Raw genomic sequence first — 21079 nt, forward strand, 5'->3', positions numbered from 1 at the left:
AATATTGATATAATATTGCGATACGTAACTGTAGCGATTTTTTTTTCTCCCATCACTAGTTCCTAACTTGTTTTAAACAGGGCGCGTGATAATGTACTCCTCTTACCGTGTGGCGAACATAGCTCGGAGTGAGGAGAAGGTAGCGGCATCCTCCTTCAGGGCCTTCAGCTCATTCCTCAGTTTCATCATGGTCTCCGTCACCATGGCCTTCTCGTTCTCATACTTACTCTTCAGATTGGCCAGCGCCACCTCAGCCGTCTGTAGGGGGGACACAACACAACAACGGTCAGACCAACGAAAATGGGTCATTTTGAGTCTTTTTCCTGCAGCTTTATGTCATTAGAGTCTGTTTTAGTGCGTGACCTTTGAAGGTTCAGTGGGGAGCAGTTCGGTGGGGAGCTGGCTGGATTTAAAGACTACAGGTGTGTTTCTTTATGAGAGGCTTTTATCTGAGAGTCAGATTCAGGAGCTGAGGAACACACACCCTCTTCAAAGATCTGACAGCAACTGGACACACAAACATTAGGGTTCTGGGCTGTTAGGGAGTGTCTGCTTTAGTAAGCTTTCATCTTTTTTAACTCTATCACGTAGACACACACAGAAACAGACACAAGCACACAGACACATACAAACACTCACAGCCACCAGCTGTCTCTCCATGTTGTTTTGTTATGAATCTTGGCTGCAGTGCATTTGCTACGACAGCTGAAGAGGCTTTAGACAGCCACCTCCCTGCCTCAGTCTCCCGACTGATTCTTAGGGGAGGGAAATACAAACATGGAGGTTCCGTATCTGACCTGCTTGTTGGCTTTGAGCACGGTCCTCAGTGTAGCGATCTGCTCCCTCTTGGTGCTGAGCAGGGACTTGAGTTTGAGGATCTCCTCCATGCAGGCCTCCTTGTCCTTATCAGCCACGGCGCCAAGCTCCAGAGACGCCACCCTCTGACGGGACAGCTCTGTGGTGCGGTCCACCGCCAGCTGCAGGTGCTTGATCTGGTCCCGGATGATGGCCACCAGGTTGTACACGTTCATTGGCTCCCGGGGCGAGGGGGAAGAGGAGATAGGGGACGAGGCGCTGTCGGCAGCATCGGGGACGGGGAACAGGCCCTTGGTGAGCAGGATGGGGGAGCGGCGGCCGCGACCTTCGGGACTCGTGCGCCCGCCCTTGCCTTCCTTGTAGAAGTCGAGCATGATGCGGTTGGGAGTTTCGTTGTTGCACATGCACACGTGGTTGTAGAGGGTGGCCAGCTCCTCGCTGAAGGTGACCAGCTCATCCTGCGCCACGTTCAGGCTGCCCTGGGACTCGCCCGCCACGTCACTCACCTTTACAGATAGAAAGAGAGAAACTTTGTCAATTAATACAATTTTATTGAAGAGAGAAATCCTACACAGAGAAAAGTGAAAAGAATCGACTACAGATAACCATTCATCAATATAACACCACATTAACTAGCCTAAGATATTGGCACTGTCTCATGGAGGGTGTTTCTCACCTTGCGCAGCTCCTTCGCCAGGATGGCCTTCTCCTCTCTCTCCACACGGCTGGTCTTCTCCAGGGAGGACAGCTTCTCTCCCAGGGCCGTGATATCAGTCTCCAGACGGCCTCGCTCCTCCTCGTAGCGTGACTGACAGGACTGGTACTCTGCCTTCAGGGTCTTCAACTCCTCCTTTAGCTCACCTGCCTCCGACACTGCAACCTGAGACAACCAGAGGCAGAGTTAGGAATAGCCAGAGTTTTAGGAATACAGTAGCTTCAACATCTGTGTATGTGTGTATACATGTTCCATTACCTTGTACTTGCACTCCAGGATCTCGGGTCCGTTGATGTCTACCTCGTAGTAGTCTCCATCGTCGTTGCTGTCGCGCTCCTTCTCGTTGTCCAGGGCTGACTGGCGCTCCTTGCTGGCCTGGAGCCTCCGGATGGCATTGAGGTTCTCGCTGAGGCGGCTGACCTTCTCCTGGTGCTCCTCTAGGGCCCCGTGGGCCTGCTCCAGCTGCTTCTGAGAGTCCTGCAGCGTGGACATCAGAGACACCTTCTCACGCTCCATCTAGACAAGGGGAGACGGAGCATAAGACAGATGTATTCATTTGGTAAGTTAAGTAATGTTAACTTACCAAATGAATACATCCGACAGAAAAAAGACTGACACAAATTATAGACAGATGACCATTTAGGCATAATTATGCAGGTTTAATCTTCCCATTTCATTGTGTTTGGCTATCCCTCTTCTTCTCTACCCAATGCATATGATTGTCCTAAAGGATGATAAAGGTGGCTGTTTTTCCAAATAACAGATAACATCTCTGGACGTTTTAGGGGCTAACTGAGGTGGCTGCAGTATAACATCTCTGGAGGTTTTAGGGGCTAACTGAGGGGGCTGCAGTATAACATCTCTGGAGGTTTTCGGGGCTAACTGAGGGGGCTGCAGTATAACATCTCTGGAGGTTTCGGGGCTAACTGAGGGGGCTGCAGTATAACATCTCTGGAGGTTTCGGGGCTAACTGAGGGGGCTGCAGTATAACATCTCTGGAGGTTTTCGGGGCTAACTGAGGGGGCTGCAGTATAACATCTCTGGAGGTTTTAGGGGCTAACTGAGGGGGCTGCAGTATGTTACCAAAGGCAGTGTGTCTCTGTGCCCAACCAACCACAGCATTAGAGGGCAAGGAGAGAACTGCCAATTCAGAGCCTAGGTGACCTTGGAGAAGTCTGGACTGGGTTCAATTCTTTGTTGGCAGAGGGACCAGGGTCCACTTACACACATAAGTGCTCACACAGAGCAGTGCAGGCCTCAGCAGCACAGAGCTATTTTCAGAGGCTCGGTGTGTGCCAATAATTAGTATCACATTCCTGTTTACATTAATCTATTATTCAGCTGTGATGAATGAGTGATCAATGACAGGACTTAAAAAGTGAACATGGTTTAATTAATATCTATTTAGAATACTAGCCAAGATAGGTATAGGAAGGTACTTTTAGCTCTCAGCATACTGTATCTTTAAGCACAGTATATAAAAACATAATTATGTGATGATATTGACACTAAGAATAGCACTTGCCATACCCCACCCCCCTTCTCCACCTAATCTGTCCCCCTCCCTAATTCTCGTTGATGACCTTGACAAACTTGTTGGTAATGCCAAGCCATTTTGGATCTGATTGCACAGTGGGGGGTATGGATTCTACTGCAACTGAGGAGTAGGGTGACCTGCTGCGAGCGATTATTCAGTCTGTGATCGATAGGACGAGGAGAAAGGGAAGAGCATTGGAGCAGCTGAATTACTGAGTAAAAAGGTTTGGGTTTCCCTGTTGCAATTCCCGCCAGTGATCTGTGGAATGGACTGCCAGTGGAGAAAAGATCCAGAGGGCTGGTGTACACTATTTTGGCTTTATGCTGAACACTAACACCTGCTGCTGCCCATGAGATTCAGTACCAAAGGACCAGAACAGGTTAAATGTTCTGTGTTAAGGGTAGGAAGACCCAGGTCCTAAGGTCATTATTCTTTTCACCCACAGGTATCCAATCAGTACACACACTGGTAACCATGGAGACAGTTGAGGCGTTCTGATGTTCTGACAGATGGCCTAACACTGTGATGTGTGTGTGTGACATCCTGGGGGTGTGTCCTACAGGATTTGCTCCCCATAACAGGATTCAGAGGCGTGTAGCCTGGCCAAAAGAACCACTGGACCCACGTGGCTATCAAAGTTAGTTTTGAACATTATTTGAGTATCAATGTGTATTGTATAATTCAAACCTTGGTGTCATTCATATCATACACAGTGTAAACAGATTCACTGAATGAATGACCTACTATGGTTAAAGCTGCAGCAGCTGGATATACCTCACTGTTAACCCTATCATACTCAATGAATGAACGGTTTGTAGGGTGTAGCTACGTACCTGCAGCAGCTGCTGTTTGAGTTTCTGGATCTCAGAGATGTTCAGTTCACTCAGCAGGTCATCTACCAGGCTGGGGACGGGACGGAACAGGTCACCCTTCTTGTGCGCAAAAGCACGGTTGTCCTCAGCAATGGCGTTGGCCAGCTTGCTGAAGCCGTTCTCGTAACCATGGAGAGCTTCGTCGTTGTTGGGTTCCGTGGCAGCGTCATCGCTGAACTTGAGTCCATCCAGAGAGATGCTGAGGGGGCTGGTGAGAGGGAGAGTACCAGAACATGAAAACATGAAGTTCACTGTTATTCTCATAACAGTTCGTACTATATAATTTTGTCTAAGGCTTTGGTGGATGCATGAGGTGTGACTTTGATTGTGTGTGTGTACCTGTGGTACATAGAGTCTCCTATGCTCATGTAGTGGGAGAGCTCTTTCCTCAGGGCGGCCTTGTGCTCACGCTCAGTCTTGATGGTCTCCAGCGCTTCCCCTAGCTGTCGCTCTGCAATCTCCTTCAGGCGGATGGCGTCCTCCAATTGGCTGTTCAGGAACTGGGTATCCTCCTCCAGACGACGAATCTCGTGCTTCAGACCCTCAAACTCCACCTGTAGGGGCGGGACAGACAAGAATGTGTCAAAGCAGAAGGGCGGGGGCTTATATGAGAGAAATGCAAATAGGATGCCATACTGGTTTAATCAACTAATTTTGTCACCATAAAATGAGGGCTTTTAAAAGTGCAAAATTGCCTTTTTTATTGTCTTTTCATCTAAATAGGATTTGGTACTGTAATTGGCCAATTAAAACTATATCCTACAGGTCTTTGTTTTAAATTCATTCCTCTAAATTTAACAAACATAATCCCTTCATATAGGGCAGATGGAGAGTGTTAGCAGTTCCCACATAAAAATCTATTTCAAAAGGAAATCCCCTATTTGTAGATTCTCTTATATTTCGTGTCTGGTTTTACTCTTGCCATCAGTGTGAATGAAAATCAGAGTATTTGCTTTGCAACTCTGTGTCTCTCTCTCTCTTTGTGTCTCTGTGGTCTACGGAGAGGGAAAGCTGGCTATCAGAAACACACCATTTAAACTGTGTTACAATCAAACATGCTCCCGCTCTCTCCGGGCGCAAATAGGTCTCCACATAAAGCCTAATCTCTTTATTACATCTGAGCGTGGTTTCTCTAATCTGAATTAAATCAGTGTATTCCAGGGCTTGTTTGGGCTGTGGCAGCAGAAACTGGATAATACAGGTAGAGGTCTATGGTGTGTGAACATGGACAACTGGGGGTTGCACATAGACTGGGATGTGTAGTAGACAGTAGTGCAATGCCTTGATTCAGAGAGCCTGCAGCAATTGGGTTAACTGAGCCTAATGAGCAGTTTCAGCTAAATGCAGATAATTGTAGTGAGGAGGAGTTCATAATGAAGTGTGAGTGGAGGAGTAACCTGCAGAAGCGAGGGAGTACATATAAAAGGTGGGTTGATCTTTTCTAATTTTCCTTCCCATTCCCCATTCCATCTAGCCCCACCCTAATCCTCTGTTTGAGCAAGGAGACCTGTTTCTGAAGGAACATGTTCCCTTTCCTGTTCTCCTACCATCCCCCGTGCCCCACCCCGAGTCTCACTACCTCCCTCCTCTCACAGTATGGTTGTGTTAATCCTTACCTGGGTCTGTTTGAGCATGGAGACCTGTTTCTGCAGGGAGATGTTCTCCTCCTCCAACTCTGTGTAGTCCTGCAGCAGACGTGCCTCCCGGAACTTATACTCCTTGATGTCATCACGCAGACTGGTCCGTTGCAACTCCACCACCTGGCTGTTCTGTAGGAGTGAATTACAGGGACAGAGGGAGAAGAGGAGAGAGGGATGGAAAGGGACAAAAAATAAGAAATATTGTCAGTGAACCATATTTTTGGCTTTTGTGCGAGTGTTTTAATACAGCCAATCTGCCTGGATAAGTATGTGCACCCATCTAGCCTCGCTCAGCGTGTATACACTGTGTGTGTGCGTGTGTGTGTGTGTGTGTGTGTGTGTGTGTATCCAGGCGCCAGGTTTCTCTATGGGCGTCGGGCCACAGGGTGCCTGTCTGCCAGTTCTGATGGCACCACGGCGAGAGCACCACACTTATCTCCCAGATGGTGACAAAAGCTCTGACACAGGAAGGCACAGTAAATGAGTCAGAGATCTCTCCCTGCCCCCTCCTCCTGCAGTGACAGACTGACAGGCTCAAAGCCAACAGGATCAGATATGCCCTGCAGAGCGGCAAGCCTGTGTCCTCACCGTCCCTCTCCGTCCCCCTGTCTGTCCTCCTCCACACCCCTTCCTCCCCCTCCGGTAGACTCGATCAACTCCCCTACCACCACCCATGAACCTCCCCTTGCCGTCCCCCATCACTACAAATCCCAGCCAGCCAGCCAGCTCTTATCTGACAAATGCAGGAAACCTGAGTCTGACGGTTAGGCAACATAAAAGCTTTACAGTAAGGAGATACTCAGCAAAGGGGGTGTGTGGTGCTTACTCTGAATGTACACTACCATTGGCCAGTTTTATTGCTTCTTTAATCAGAAGTACAGTTTTCAGATGTGCTAACATAATTGCAAAAGGGTTTTCTAATGATCAATTAGCCTATTAAAATTATAAACTTGGATAAGCTAACACAACATGCCATTGGAACACAGGAGTGATGGTTGCTGATAATGGGCCTCTGTACGCCTATGTAGATATTCCATATAAAAATCTGCCGTTTCCAGCTACAATAGTCATTTACAACATTAACAATGTCTACACTGTATTTCTGATCAATTTGATGTTATTTTAATGGACAAAAAAATGTGATTTTCTTTCAAAAACAAGGACATTTCTAAGTGACCCCAAACTTTCGAACGCTAGTGTATGTGTGTGTGACTTTGAAAGAGAGCATGTGCAATTTGTTCTCTGTAGTTATCAGTTTTGTGCATGAATGCATTGACTTTGAGAGTGAGTGTGAGTTCAGCTGCGCAGTGTGCTCTCTTTGATTCTGTTATTGTGTGTGTGTGTGTGTGTGTGTGTGTGTGTGTGTGTGTGTGTGGGTGTGTGTGTGTGTGTGTGTGTGTGTGAGAGAAGAGTTCGAAATGTAAACTCCGAAAACATCTTAGTAATTTGACTCATCACTTTAATACAATCAACCAATTTTTATTTTTTACTCTCCATTATTCATCTAATACGACTTCATGCCATTATTAGCTTAGCTTACAGATAACATTACATATTCAGAGCAAAGCAAAATCCCTGGTGTAATAATTAATCACTAAGTCCAGCGCCCGATTGATGCTGATGGTTGGGTGAAGGCTCATGAATATTCATGAGGCAGTGTGCATGTATAATGAGCGTGGGTGTAGTCTATAGTGCCTGTGTGAAAATTATGGTGCATTAATGAATAACGCATGATTTACCATACAAGATCAGACCTACTTTACAACTGTTGCGCCTTCTTCACCACGCTGTCTGTGTGGGTGGACCATTTCAGTTTGTCCGTGATGTGTACGCCGAGGAACTTACAACTTTCCACCTTCTCCACTACTGTCCCGTCGATGTGGATAGGAGGATGCTCCCTCTGCTGTTTCCTGAAGTCCACGATCATCTCCTTTGTTTTGTTGACGTTGAGTGTGAGGTTGTTTTCCTGACACCACACTCTGAAGGCCCTCACCTCCTCCCTGTTGGCCGTCTTGTCGTTGTTGGTAATCAAGCCTACCACTGTAGTGTCGTCCGCAAACTTGATGATTGAGTTGGAGGTGTGCATGGCCACTCAGTCATGGGTGAATAGGGAGTACAGGTGAGGGCTGAGAACGCACCCTTGAGGGACCCCAGTGTTGAGGATCAGCGGGGTGGAGATGTTGTTTCCTACCCTCACCACCTGGGGGCGGCCCGTCAGAAAGTCCAGTACACAGTTGCACAATGACGAGTTTGGAGGGTACTATGGTGTTAAATGCTGAGCTGTAGTCAATGAACAGCATTCTTACATAGGTATTCCTCTTGTCCAAATTGGATAGGGCAGTGTGATTGCGATTGCATCATCTGTGGACCTATTGGGGCGGTAGGCAAATTGGAGTGGGTCTAGGGTATCAGGTAGGGTGGACGTGATATGATCCTTGAATAGTCTCTCACTTCAAGATGACAGAAGTGAGTGCTACGGGGCAATAGTCGTTTAGCTCAGTTACCTTAGCTTTCTTGGGGACGGGAACAATGGTGGCCCTCTTGAAGCATGTGGGCACAGCAGACTGGGATAGGGATTGATTGAATATGTTCGTAAACATACCAGCCAGCTGGTCTGGCATGCTCTGAGAACGCAGCTAGGGATGCCGTCTGGGCCAACAGCCTTACGAGGGTTAACAAGTTTAAATGTTTTACTCACATTGGCCACGGTGAAGGAGAGCCCACAGGCTTTGGTAGCTGGCCGTGTCAGTGGTACTGTATTGTCTTCAAAGCGAGCAAAGTGGTTGTTTAATTTGTCTGGGAGCAAGTCGTCGGTGTCTGAGACGGGGCTGGTTTTCCTTTTGTAATCCGTGATTGACTCTAGACCCTGCCACATATGTCTCGTGTTTGAGCCGTTGAATTGTGACTCTACTTTGTATCTATACTGACGCTTAGCTTGTTTGACTGCCTTGCGGAGGGAATTGCTACACTGTTGGTATTCGGTCATGTTTCCGGTCGCCTTGCCATGATTAAAAGCAGTGGGCCGCGCTTTAAGTTTTGCGCGAATGCTGACATCAATCCACGGTTTCTGGTTAGGGAAGGTTTTAATAGTTACCGTGGGTACAACATCACCGATGCACTTGCTAATAAACTCGCTCACCGAGTCAGCGTATACATCAATGTTGTTGCCTGAGACTATCCGGGACATTTCCCAGTCCATATCTCTGTAGCTAAGCTATTACCTAGAGTCTAGACTTACTGGACAGTGCACTTAAACTTAGTGTTTTTTGCTTTTCTGGTTTTCAATACTCCTTTCAGTACTGATTAACAAACTTACTGTAGATGGTAGGCTACACTTATAAAGACAGTTTGAGGCTAATAAGTAACTGAAGGGTTAGGCTCTATAATATAATGACCATAATGAGGAAAGTTGAAATGTAGAAGGGCTTTTGCCTGCTTATCTGTTAATGTAAATTACATGACCTCTGTGCTCAAGTCAGTACTTAAGCCCCGTACAAGACATTCTGACATTTAGTTGAACCATATCAACAATATCCAGCAATGTAATTCAGCTTCCCCTATACACCCCCAATTTAGCAGTGACACCAGTGACACGTTTCTCAGAAACCTAATTTGGTCAGCTGCAGGACTGCAGTTCTCTGCACACAGGGTTGAAATAAGGCCATTTTAATGGCAATGACCTACTTCTGGATGTAAGAGCACTTTCAATGGAGAGAGTTTAAGAGTAGAGTCCAGGAGTAGGATACATCTATGTTAACACCATTGAGGTCTGTGAACTGCCATGGAGTGTTTCAATTTGTCAAGGATAGACAAAATAGCCAGGTGGTCCAGGTCTCTTCAGGCCCAGGCCCCAGGGTCAGTTGCCTCAGCTGGAGGGTCAGTGCTGTCTGGCCTTAAAGCGGCAATCAGCAGTGGAAACAATAACAAAGTGAACTCCCCGCCCCTGTTTTAGTAAAAAGCTGAGGGATAGGGCTGGGTAAATATAAGAACTCTCAAATTCATAGACAGAGCTAGAGATGCAAGGACTGACCATCCATATGTCAAAAATATAGTTTTAACCATGTTTTGAGGCAATATGGTGTTTGTTTACATTCACTTGGTTTACAAATATCGGAGTAAAACAATCTTAGATTTTGGGTTCTAATGATGTACGACAGTTGAACTAAGCTCATGAGGCATTTAAATACATTTAAACTCAGTTTGTCACAATTCCTGACATTTAATCCTAGTAAAAATCCTTAGGGCAGTTAGGATCACCACTTTATTTTTAGGATGTGAAATGTCAGAATAATAGTAGAGAGAATGATTTATTTCAGCTTTTATTTCTTTCATCACATTCCCAGTGGGTCAGAAGTTTACATACACTCAATTAGTATTTGGTAGCATTGCCTTTAAATTGTTTAACTTTGGTCAAACGTTTCGGGTAGCCTCCCACAAGCTTCCCACAATAAGTTTGGTGAATTTTGGTGTAGTGGTCTGGGTGTAGCTAGTACAGAGGAGTCAGGCGCAGGACAGCAGAGATGAGTAACACAAGTAACTTTACTCAAATAGTCCAATAACATGTCGTAATACCGAACATACATGAAACAATCATGCACAAAAACCATGGGAAAAACAGAGGGTTAAATAATGAACATGTAATTGGGGAATTGAAACCAGGTGTGTAAAACAAAGACAAAACAAATGGAAAATGAAAACTGGATCGGCGATGGCTAGAAAGCCGGTGACGTCGACCGCCGAATGTCGCCCAAACAAGGAGAGGGACCGACTTCGGCGGAAGTCGTGACATTTGGCCCATTCTTCCTGACAGAGCTGGTGTAACTGAGTCAGGTTTGTAGGCCTCCTTGCTCACACACGCTTTTTCAGTTCTGCCCACAAATTTTCTATGGGAATGAGGTCAGGGCTTTGTGATGGCCACTCCAATACCTTGACTTTGTTTTGTCCTTAAGCCATTTTGCCACAACTTTGGAAGTATGCTTGGGGTCATTGTCCATTTGGAAGACCCATTTGCGACCAAGCTTTAACTTCCTGACTGATGTCTTGAGATGTTTCTTAAATATATCCACAGAATTTTCCTACCTCATGATGCCATCTATTTTGTGAAGTGCACCAGTCCCTCCTGCAGCAAAGCACCCCCACAACATGATGCTGCCACCCCTGTGCTTCACGGTTGGGATGGTGTTCTTCGGCTTGCAAGCCTCCCCCTTTTTCCTCCAAAGATAACGATGGTCATTATGGCCAAATAGTTATATTTTTGTTTCATCAGACTAGAGGACATTTCTCCAAAAAGTACAATCTTTGTCCCCATGTGCAGTTGCAAACTGTAGTCTGTCTTTTTTATGGCGGTTTTGGAGCAGTGGCTTCTTCCATGCTGAGCGGCATTTCAGATTATGTCAATATAGGACTCGTTTTACTGTGGATATAGATACTTTTGTCCCTGCTTCCTCCAACATCTTCACAAGGTCCTTTACTGTTGTTCTGGGATTGATTTGCACTTTTCGCACCAAAGTACATTCATCTCTAGGAGACAGAACGTGTCTCCTTCCTGAGCAGTATGACAGCTACGTGGTCCCATTGTGTTTATACTTGCGTACTACTGTTTGTACAGATGAACGTGGTACCTTCAGGCGTTTGGAAATTGCTCCCAAGGATGAACCAGACTTGTGGAGGTCTATCAGTTTTTTTCTGAGGCCTTGGCAGATTTCTTTTGATTCTCCCATGATGTTAAGCAAAGAGGCACTGAGTTTGAAGGTAAGCCTTGAAATACATCCACAGGCACACCTCCAATTGACTCAAATTATGTCAATTAGCCTATATGAAGCTTCATTTTCTGGAATTTTCCAAGCTGTTTAGAGGCACAGTCAACTTAGTGTATGTAAACTTCTGACCCACTGGAATTGTGATACAGTGAAGTATAAGTGAAATAATCTGTCTGTAAACAATTGTTGGAAAAATTACTTGTGTCATGCACAGAGTAGATGTCCTAACCTACTTGCCAAAACTATAGTTTGTTAACAAGACATTTGTGGAGTGGTTGAAAAACGAGTTTTAATGACTCCAACCTAAGTGTATGTAAACTTTCGACTTAAACTGTATACGTTATATTCTTCAAGACTCAATGGGTATATATTATTAATTTATAAGAAAATATGTTATGTAGCAACTGCTGATTGCTCCTTTAATGAATAACAACCAACATACAAATTGATTAAGAGGCTCCTCAAACTGGTTAGGATGCAAACGAGGGTTTTGACCTTTGACCCTGCTTTCCGTAAAAGCCCACTCTGCCCTCGACCTCACTGGCCACACAGAGGTCCTCAGAGACTGCCTGACAGAAAAGGTGAGCTGTAGTTGCACAGTGGGGGTTAAGGTGGCTGTGTGCATGCATGCCTGCCTGCCATAAAACATGAATAACATTTACTCAGGCGAATGACGGAGCTCTCCCCTGAGGGTGTTAGTGATAGGGGCACAGGGGGTAGGAGATGGGTGGTCTGGTTTTATTTATGTTGCTACCTTTAAGGACCCTGTCAATGGGAGGTCTCTGATTAGCATGAACAGATGTATGGTTTATGAAACCACCCTGCCTACTGCCACTATAGGGACCCACCAGCTGCCTCACTAAACACTCAAACCCACCTGACCAGGGAGTGTGTGTGCTTGGCTAATGCTTCAGATCATTCATGTTAATGTGTGTGTAAGTAGGAGTATGTAGCTGTGTGTTAGATTAAGCCTAGTGTGCAGTATACTGTATGTGTGTAGGACATTTGAGTACTATTGAAAAGTCCTTGACTGGTCTAATCCTCTCTCTGTAGGGGATGCAGTGAGTGCCGCTGTAAAAGACATGGAAGCACTAGCTCAGTCGATTCTAGAGGTCAGAACTCCTTCCTCTGAGCTGATTCAGTCATACTGGAACTATACTCAACACTTCACTTTCTCCAGCTCCAATTTCACAACTAAAACTGCCTTTTACAGCATACTGAGTCTTAACCAGCTTAGGGCTCAGCGAAGCTTTGAGTTGACGCCTAAAGTGTTTGAGCTTAACACTGCTGTCGATTAGGTAGGCTTTGAAATGGTGGTTAGACTCTGGGTTGGTCTTAATACTATGGGATATCTGGAGTGTGTTTCTGTGAAATACCACATTTACCTTTTCCCATTTCCCAGATGGCACGAGACGGGATTACTGATATGACGGCACTGCCTGGCTTAATTTCACTGGCTGGCTTAATTTCGCATCCCCCCTCTCCTCTCTGTGTATCCCTTTTAGAGGCTGCGTATCATATCAAACAGTCACCCTTGAGTTCTCTTTCCAGGTCAAACATGAACTCTATTAGATCTATCTATCACACGGACAGGAGCAGCCTTGTCCAGCTCCGTTTACAGACAGAGATTGTCTAGCAACACTGTGTTGCTCAGAGCCGTAGAAAACGTAGAGTAGCCTATAGAGCAAAATTAGGAAAATTGAAATGTCTCTGAGACATGATTCAGCCCAGTACAGCTGTACTACCCCCAGGATGACAGAGGAGGATGAAGGGAATCAGACATACCATCTCACAACCCCCACCACACACATACTGTACAGAGACAATTCTATGGGAATACTATAGATCAGAAATCTTGCTGTTTTGCCAGAATCTGGGTGAAAATAGATATTATTTTATTCAGCTTGTTGCTGGGAGTGATTTTCATTCTATTCAACACCCCAGACACCGTGACTGGGACAAACACACTCAAGGTCACGTTCAAAGCTTTGAAAAGAATGCTAAAAGATCAGATCTCTAGTCTTCCCTTTGTGTGTGGTTGTGTTTGTGTGTAAGTCTAGAGGGCTGATATAGTGCATGCATGTGAATGAGTGCTGAGTGCTGATTGAATGAGTGCTTCTGTGTGTGTCCAGGGGTCATAAATGTGTGATGTACAGTATGTGCATTAGTGTGAGTGTGTGTGTGTGTGTGTGTGTGTGTGTGTGTGTGTGTGTGTGGGGGGGGTGTCTGAGTGTGTGTGAGGGGAGGGGGGTCTGTGTGAGTGTGTGTTTGTGTGTGTGCACTGGAGTGTGAACTGTAGTACGTGGGCGCATGCCTGACAGCTGTTGTACAGACTGACTACCAGCCTATCGATCCAACATGAACAACCACTTTGGTGTTACTGGACGTGGGGCCAGTGTGACACTTTCAAAGCCCCGGCCCTTTAAATCAGATACGAAAAGACAAATATCATTACGAATCAATGGCAGATCTTTTAAAGGTATTTAAGAGAGCCATGCTTTAGTGACTATAAATAGCCATCAATCTGAGAGACATACGGAACTGGGAAGGGTGGGGGATGGGGACAGGGCAAGGTGCGTTGGGCGGGGTGGGAAGATTACCCAGGGAACATCTGGAGGGCTTAGTGCCCCTGGTTTCACACCTGCTCTGGGCAGACGGGGTAGGTTGGCTCCCCGTAAACACCACAAAGTCAATGTCATCAGATTAGACACACAGCTGTACAGTGTCTCCCTTCTCCTCCTCCGTCCTTCCAATTCCCCATTTCTCCCCTTCTCTCAAATCTCAATCTCCCCTTCCCTCTCTAATTCTCTATCCCTTCCCACTCTACCCCTATTTTCTTCCCTATTTTTTGTCTCCTTCCCTCCCTCCTGCTGCTCACCCCATCACAACACAGGAGGAGATCATTCAAGGTAGAATACACCTTTAATATATTGGGTTTATGCCAGCTAATGTTTAGAGGGAGGGAAGAAAGAACCACCGCCCCATCATCATTCAACAACCATTCACCATCTCCTTCAAAGAGCTACTCCTCTATTATAAAAACCCTACAACCCAACCTCTGACATTCTAGAACATCCATTCTTGCCCTTGAGCATTTTCTAGATCTTTTTTTCTCCTTCCCTCGTTCCGTCTGGTCTATAATCCAGCTAATTCAAGGGTTATAATTGAGTTTGTGAAATTAAAGGGGCAGCTTAACGTCAGAGGTCTACCCACAGTGTCAAATGAGGCGGAAAAAACAATCATATTTCATGTCTGAATGACCAGCTCATTACTCTGATTGGCTAAGCCAGAGCTCACTAATGTAATGTGTAAGGGGGATAAAAAATGGAATGTTACATGTTATAGGTCAGACAGTTAAACATGGGAGCAGTGCAGGCTACACGACTACACGGTCTATCCCTGTCCTCTACTGTGTATCTGTAAGGGGATTTCTGCTACCATGTCTGAATAGTCACTAAACAGTATAGTGATAACGAATCCGTCTTTGTGTGGCTGTGAGTGAATTAGTTAAGTTCTTGAGCGGCTCACTATGGGAATTCTGTGAGTGTTGAAAAGAGTGCGGGAGGCAGCACAGATTCAGCCTGTGACATGAGAGCTTGAGTCTAATGGAGTCACGGTCATTACCGTGCCCATTGTATGGCTTTAATCCTGTACTGTAGCTCGCACCGTGGCATAGAAGTGTGGCTTATCACTGCCCGAGGCTCTCAGTCACTGGCTGGGTGTCTATGGGCCTCGTAGATGGCAGACGCTTTTATGTGACGTATGAACACCGTATACCAGTGGTATGTTAAACAGGATCAACTGAAAGAGAGGGGGAGGGAGGAGGCTACAGGATTGAGAATGCATTCCTAGGATATCTCAGACAGTCAATCATAGACAGCTGCCATTTTAGATGTTTTATAGGTCTGAGTAGTGTATAGGCTTTTACTAGCAATAGGTTAACTGTGATGGATGATTATTGAGCATGGTAGGTCATTGAGGTGCAGTGGGGTCATTACCTCATGAAAACAAGCTCACCTTATGAACCTGTCTGACAATTATTTATCACATAAAAGACCCTCTGCATCCGATGGCAGACGGGTACTGTATCAAGACTTGTTTATGTTGTCGTGACTGCCACTTTGTAATAATAATAATAATGAATAATTGGCCCATGTAATAATTGGCCCATGGGGAATACAGTTGATTGAATTAAATTGATTTGTGAAAGCTCCCATCGTTCACCTATATTTCCAAATCTCTCATAGAGAAAAAATGTCAACAATCACAAGGCGACCCAACTCTGTCTATGGAGTCACATGACAGATCAACTGACAGAGGTTTGGGATAAAACCATCCCCTTGACTAAATCAGGGCTGCCAAGCATATGCCAGAAAAAGAAACAAACACATCACATTTCAGAGTCTCTGTTTTCTCCTCCTCCTAACGGATTTCCATCTCCTCTTTCCACCCTCTCCCTTTCTCCCTCCATCCCTAGCTGCCTAATTTGAAACCCAGCTGACAAAAGGGTTCTTTCAGAGTCCTCAGTCCCATCACAATGCCAGCCTCAGTGCCCTGGCTCCCAACCGCTGCCCGCCTTCTGCTGGCTACCTCTGCCCATAAAGTGGCAGTGGATGGGTGTCATTAGCTCCTATACATAGTGAGATGTACACTCCAACTCCCTCCATCTAGGCAATTAGCCCTGGCCGCCCACCATGCCACTGCACCAGTGTGTGTGTGTGTGTGTGTGTGTGTGTGTGTGTGTGTGTGTGTGTGTGTGTGTGTGTGTGTGTGTGTGTATTCACAATGAGGTTGGCACCTGCAGGCAGACAGAGCCACACAAACAAGGGAACCAGTCGAGCACCGGTAACAGCACTAAACTGAAGACTGGCTCACAGCATTAATATGGTGCTAAAATCCGTATTCACAGAGAAAGAGTGATGTACAGTTGAAGTCGGAAGTTTACATACATCTTAGCTAAATACATTAAACTCAGTTTGTCACAATTCCTAATATTTAATCCTAGTAAAAATTCCCTGTCTTAGGTCAGCTAGGATCACCACTTTATTTTAAGAATGTGAAATGTCAGAATAATAGTAGAGAGAATAATTTATTTCAGCTTTTATTTCTTTCATCACATTCCCAGTGGGTCAGAAGTTTACATACACTCAATTAGTATTTGATAGCATTGCCTTTAAATTGTTTAACTTTGGTCAAACGTTTCGGGTAGCCTCCCACAAGCTTCCCACAATAAGTTGGGTGAATTATGGCCCATTCCTCCTGACAGAGCTGATGTAACTGAGTCAGGTGTGTAGGCCTCCTTGCTCACACACGCTTTTTCAGTTCTGCCCACACATTTTCTATGGGAATGAGGTCAGGGCTTTGTGATGGCCACTCCAATACCTTGACTTTGTTGTCCTTAAGCCATTTTGCCACAACTTTGGAAGTATGCTTGGGGTCATTGTCCATTTGGAAGACCCATCTGCGACCAAGCTTTAACTTCCTGACTGATGTCTTGAGATGTTGCTTCAATGTATCCACATAATTTTTCGTCCTATCTATTTTGTGTAGTGCACCAGTCTCTCCTGCAGCAAAGCACCCCCACAACATGATGCTGCCACCCACGTGCTTCACAGTTGGGATGGTGTTCTTCGGCTTGCAAGCCTCCCCCTTTTCCCTCCAAACATAACGATGGTCATTATGGCCAAACAGTTCTATTTTTGTTTCATCAGACCAGAGGAATTTTCTCAAAAAAGTACAATCTTTGTCCCCATGTGCAGTTGCAAACCGTAGCCTGGCTTTTTTATAGCGGTTTTGGAACAGTGGCTTCTTCCTTGCTGAGCGGCCTTTCAGGTTATGTCGATATAGGACTCATTTTACTGTGGATATAGATACTTTTGTACCTGTTTCTTCCAGCATCTTCACAAGGTCCTTTGCTGTTGTTCTGGGATTGATTTGCACTTTTCGCACCAAAGTACGTTCTTCTCTAGGAGACAGAATGTGTCTCCTTCCTGAACGGTACGACGGCTGTGTGGTCCCATGGTGTTTATACTTGCGTACTATTGTTTGTACAGATGAACGTGGTACCTTCAGGCATTTGGAAATTGCTCCAAAGGGTGAACCAGATTTTATTTCTGAGGTCTTGGCTGATTTCTTTTGATTTTCCCATGATGTCAAGCAAAGAGGCACTGAGTTTGAAGGTAGGCCTTGAAATACATCCACAGGTACACCTCCAATTGACTCAAATTATGTCAATTAGCCTATCAGAAGCTTCTAAAGCCATGACATCATTTTCGGGAATGTAAACTTCTGACCCACTGGAATTGTGATGCAGTGAATTAGAAGTGAAATAATCTGTCTGTAAACAATTGTTGGAAAAATTGCTTGTGTCATGCACAAAGTAGATGTCCTAACCGACTTGCCAAAACAACAGTTTGTTAAAAAGAAATTTGTGGAGTGATTGAAAAATGAGTTTTAATGACTCCAAACTAAGTCTATGTAAACTTGACTTCAACTGTAAGTGCAAGTATGTAGGTAATAAGTGGATCCATGTGTTCATAAAGAGGGGGCTGATACTCTTCTGTTACTGCAGACACAGCCTAAGTCAAACATAAGCTATGTTTGGAGAAAGACATCTGGCTTCCATAAAGCCAATCTTAAGGCTTGTTTCAGTCGCCAGAGTCAAGTAGCAACTGGCTATTTTCTAGAGCATGACGAAAATTGTTAGTACTTTATTTTTTGGCCCTAATATCTATAAGAAACGCCAGACTGAAAGCAAAGTGTGAGGATTTGATTACCTTGCCGCAGATGTGTTTCCAAACTGACGGGGTGTCAAACTCCCTTAGACAGGGAGGCCTTCAGACCCTCTCCCCTCCCAGAACCGGAGTAATCGCTAACTTGAGCAGCAAAACGCTGTCGCAGAGCTTAACTAAATCTGATGAGTCCCAACATGGAGGGATTTGGGGAGAGGGTTTAAACAAGGAAGGGAGAGAGTTAGCGGGAGAGAGGTTGGGAGAGAATGAGGGGGAGACAGAGGGAGAGAGAGAGAGGGCTCACAGCATGCTTTAATGATTTTCTGCTAACAAAATAAAACTCTGAGAAATTAATTTGTTTTTATTAAATACATTTCACATGAGAAGGAGACACAGGAACAGTTTTTAGGCTTATGGAGGTGAAGCACCACTGTATCGTCATGCCCTTCTTGTAATCTACTGTATATACCTTATCCTCTCCCTGCTCAGCAGCCGGTGTCAGAAATCCCTCCTCATTATTTCACCCTTAATACCTACTACTAAGAGAACACAGCCCTTCAGATCAAACAGGACAATCTAAAAGTGAGAGCCCCTCTCTTTCTTCCCTCCTTCTCTCCTTCTGTCTCTCCCTCTCTTTCTGTCTCCCTCTCGTTGTGTCAGACAGCCGGGCTCAAAAGTTCAAAGCTAACCACCTCCCCAAGAGGGGCCAGGCCCCCTTTCAACATGCCGGCCCCTCTCGTTATTTCAATCTCTTCATTGCTGGCTCAGCCCAGACACACACAGGCACACATACGCACACACACACATACACGCAGTCCCCGCTAATGAGGCTAATTAGGCCTGAATGTAAATGACATTTAAAAACAAAAGAGAGCACAGACGATACAGGATGCTATTATGATGATTGGGGATGTATGACCTGATGTCTCTGAGACAATGTGGGTGTATGTGTGTTAGTAGGGCAGTGTGTGAGGGGATGTCTCTGAGACAATGTAGGTGTATGTGTGTTAGTGGGGCAGTGTGTGAGGGGATGTCTCTGAGACAATGTAGGTGTATGTGTGTTAGTGGGGCAGTGTGTGAGGGGATGTCTCTGAGACAATGTAGGTGTATGTGTGTTAGTGGGGCAGTGTGTGAGGGGATGTCTCTGAGACAATGTAGGTGTATGTGTGTTAGTGGGGCAGTGTGTGAGGGGATGTCTCTGAGACAATGTGGGTGTATGTGTGTTAGTGGGGCAGTGTGTGAGGGGATGTCTCTGAGACAATGTAGGTGTATGTGTGTTAGTGGGGCAGTGTGTGAGGGGATGTCTCTGAGACAATGTAGGTGTATGTGTGTTAGTGGGACAGTGTGTGAGGGGATGTCTCTGAGACAATGTGGGTGTATGTGTGTTAGTAGGGCAGTGTGTGAGGGGATGTCTCTGAGACAATGTAGGTGTATGTGTGTTAGTGGGGCAGTGTGTGAGGGGATGTCTCTGAGACAATGTGGGTGTATGTGTGTTAGTGGGGCAGTGTGTGAGGGGATGTCTCTGAGACAATGTAGGTGTATGTGTGTTAGTGGGGCAGTGTGTGAGGGGATGTCTCTGAGACAATGTGGGTGTATGTGTGTTAGTGGGGCAGTGTGTGAGGGGATGTCTCTGAGACAATGTAGGTGTATGTGTGTTAGTGGGGCAGTGTGTGAGGGGATGCGAGTGGTGTGTGGCATCTCACTGGCTCTTATCTGGCCCATAGCAGACAAGAGGACAGGCAGGTGGCACGGCTGGCGCTCTCAAGCCAGGGAAGGATGCCAGATCTGATGTGAGAGGAGAGGCACGCCAGTGACGCCTGGGCTGGCCGATGGGCACTGCTGATAATCTCAGGACCTAGTGCCTGTACTCTGTGTAATGTGCACTAGTGCCACAGCATTAATGCATTACTAATGCAACAATTAACCTATAACCATAATATATGCATAATGCCTGATATGCCTAGTTTGCCTATAGTAGCAATAAGCATTTTTTTTGGGGGGGGGGGATCAGCTTCAATATTGCAAATAGATTGTGGCTTCTATCAATGTAATTGTCTGCATCATTTCCAACACCCCATATATTTTTTAATATATTTTCCTTTATTATTTTCCCCTAACCCTACCCCCCTTCCCCTAATTGGAGTAAACTAATGGACAACAACACGAGTTTTAATGACTCCAACCTAAGTGTATGTAAACCTCCGACTTCAACTGTATATAACATTCTATTGGTTGCAAGAATTTTGTATAATAATTTACATAGAAAAACTCTACGTTTTGAATCGATGTGCCATGGAATTGTAAAAAAAAAAAATCTCTTCCTAACTATTTTGCAATGTGTATGGCACAGCTGTCAATTCTTTGGTCCTTAAATGAAACTGGTATACTTTTTTATTTATCACAATTTTCTCTAACCAAGAAGCAGTTGTTAACCTTTCCCTTCATCACGCCACAGCAGAGACAGACCGTTAAGTTTCCCCTGCTCTCTCCTTCTGTAATTTCAGCCTCGCCCAGATCCCCAGGGCTGCAGAGACAGGACCACATCAGTACGACAGCCATTATGGCGCTCGTTCAATCAGCCTGATCTGTGCCAGTTCACCACAGGGGCTGAAACTATCAGGGTGTCATTAGTCCTGCCTGGACACGCCAAGCAGAGTTCTACCACTAGCACTGGAGTCAGGCAAGTCTGGAACTGTAGTCTAGTATCCACAGGCAGGGTATAAATAAACAATATCTGAATGTATAGCAAATTTGTGTGGGTGTGTACATTGTGCAAGTGTCGCCAAGTATAGATAATTGGGAAAGCTTCAATGCTAGTATGGGTACGTGTGCGCACATACATATCTGCAAAGTCGAAAGTGTGTGTGTGGGTGTGTGTATCAGCAATTGTGTAGTTGAGAATGTGCAAGTGTAATTTTGTTTACTTACATGCACATATAATAGTCTACAATAGGATCTGATCTCATATACCCAGTCTATACCCATTATCAAATCGAATCACAAATGGTC

General features: G+C 45.4%; 1 protein-coding gene across 2 annotated transcripts in view; it reads right to left on the reverse strand.

Moving 5' to 3' along the window:
• The window catches only part of LOC115166126 (protein bicaudal D homolog 2), a 73331-nt gene that overhangs the window by 13790 nt on the left and 38462 nt on the right, over nucleotides 1–21079 (reverse strand). For both annotated transcript variants that reach the window (XM_029719845.1, XM_029719844.1), the window contains exons 3-9: nucleotides 5557–5709; nucleotides 4280–4494; nucleotides 3902–4148; nucleotides 1790–2047; nucleotides 1493–1696; nucleotides 798–1322; nucleotides 107–258 (exon numbers count right to left, since the gene is read on the reverse strand). In XM_029719845.1, coding sequence (XP_029575705.1) covers nucleotides 107–258; nucleotides 798–1322; nucleotides 1493–1696; nucleotides 1790–2047; nucleotides 3902–4148; nucleotides 4280–4494; nucleotides 5557–5709 — 1754 coding nt within the window. The remainder of the gene's footprint in view (nucleotides 1–106; nucleotides 259–797; nucleotides 1323–1492; nucleotides 1697–1789; nucleotides 2048–3901; nucleotides 4149–4279; nucleotides 4495–5556; nucleotides 5710–21079) is intronic.

The sequence above is a fragment of the Salmo trutta genome, chromosome 28, assembly GCF_901001165.1.
Source record: "Salmo trutta chromosome 28, fSalTru1.1, whole genome shotgun sequence".
In the NCBI taxonomy this organism is placed as follows: domain Eukaryota; kingdom Metazoa; phylum Chordata; class Actinopteri; order Salmoniformes; family Salmonidae; genus Salmo; species Salmo trutta.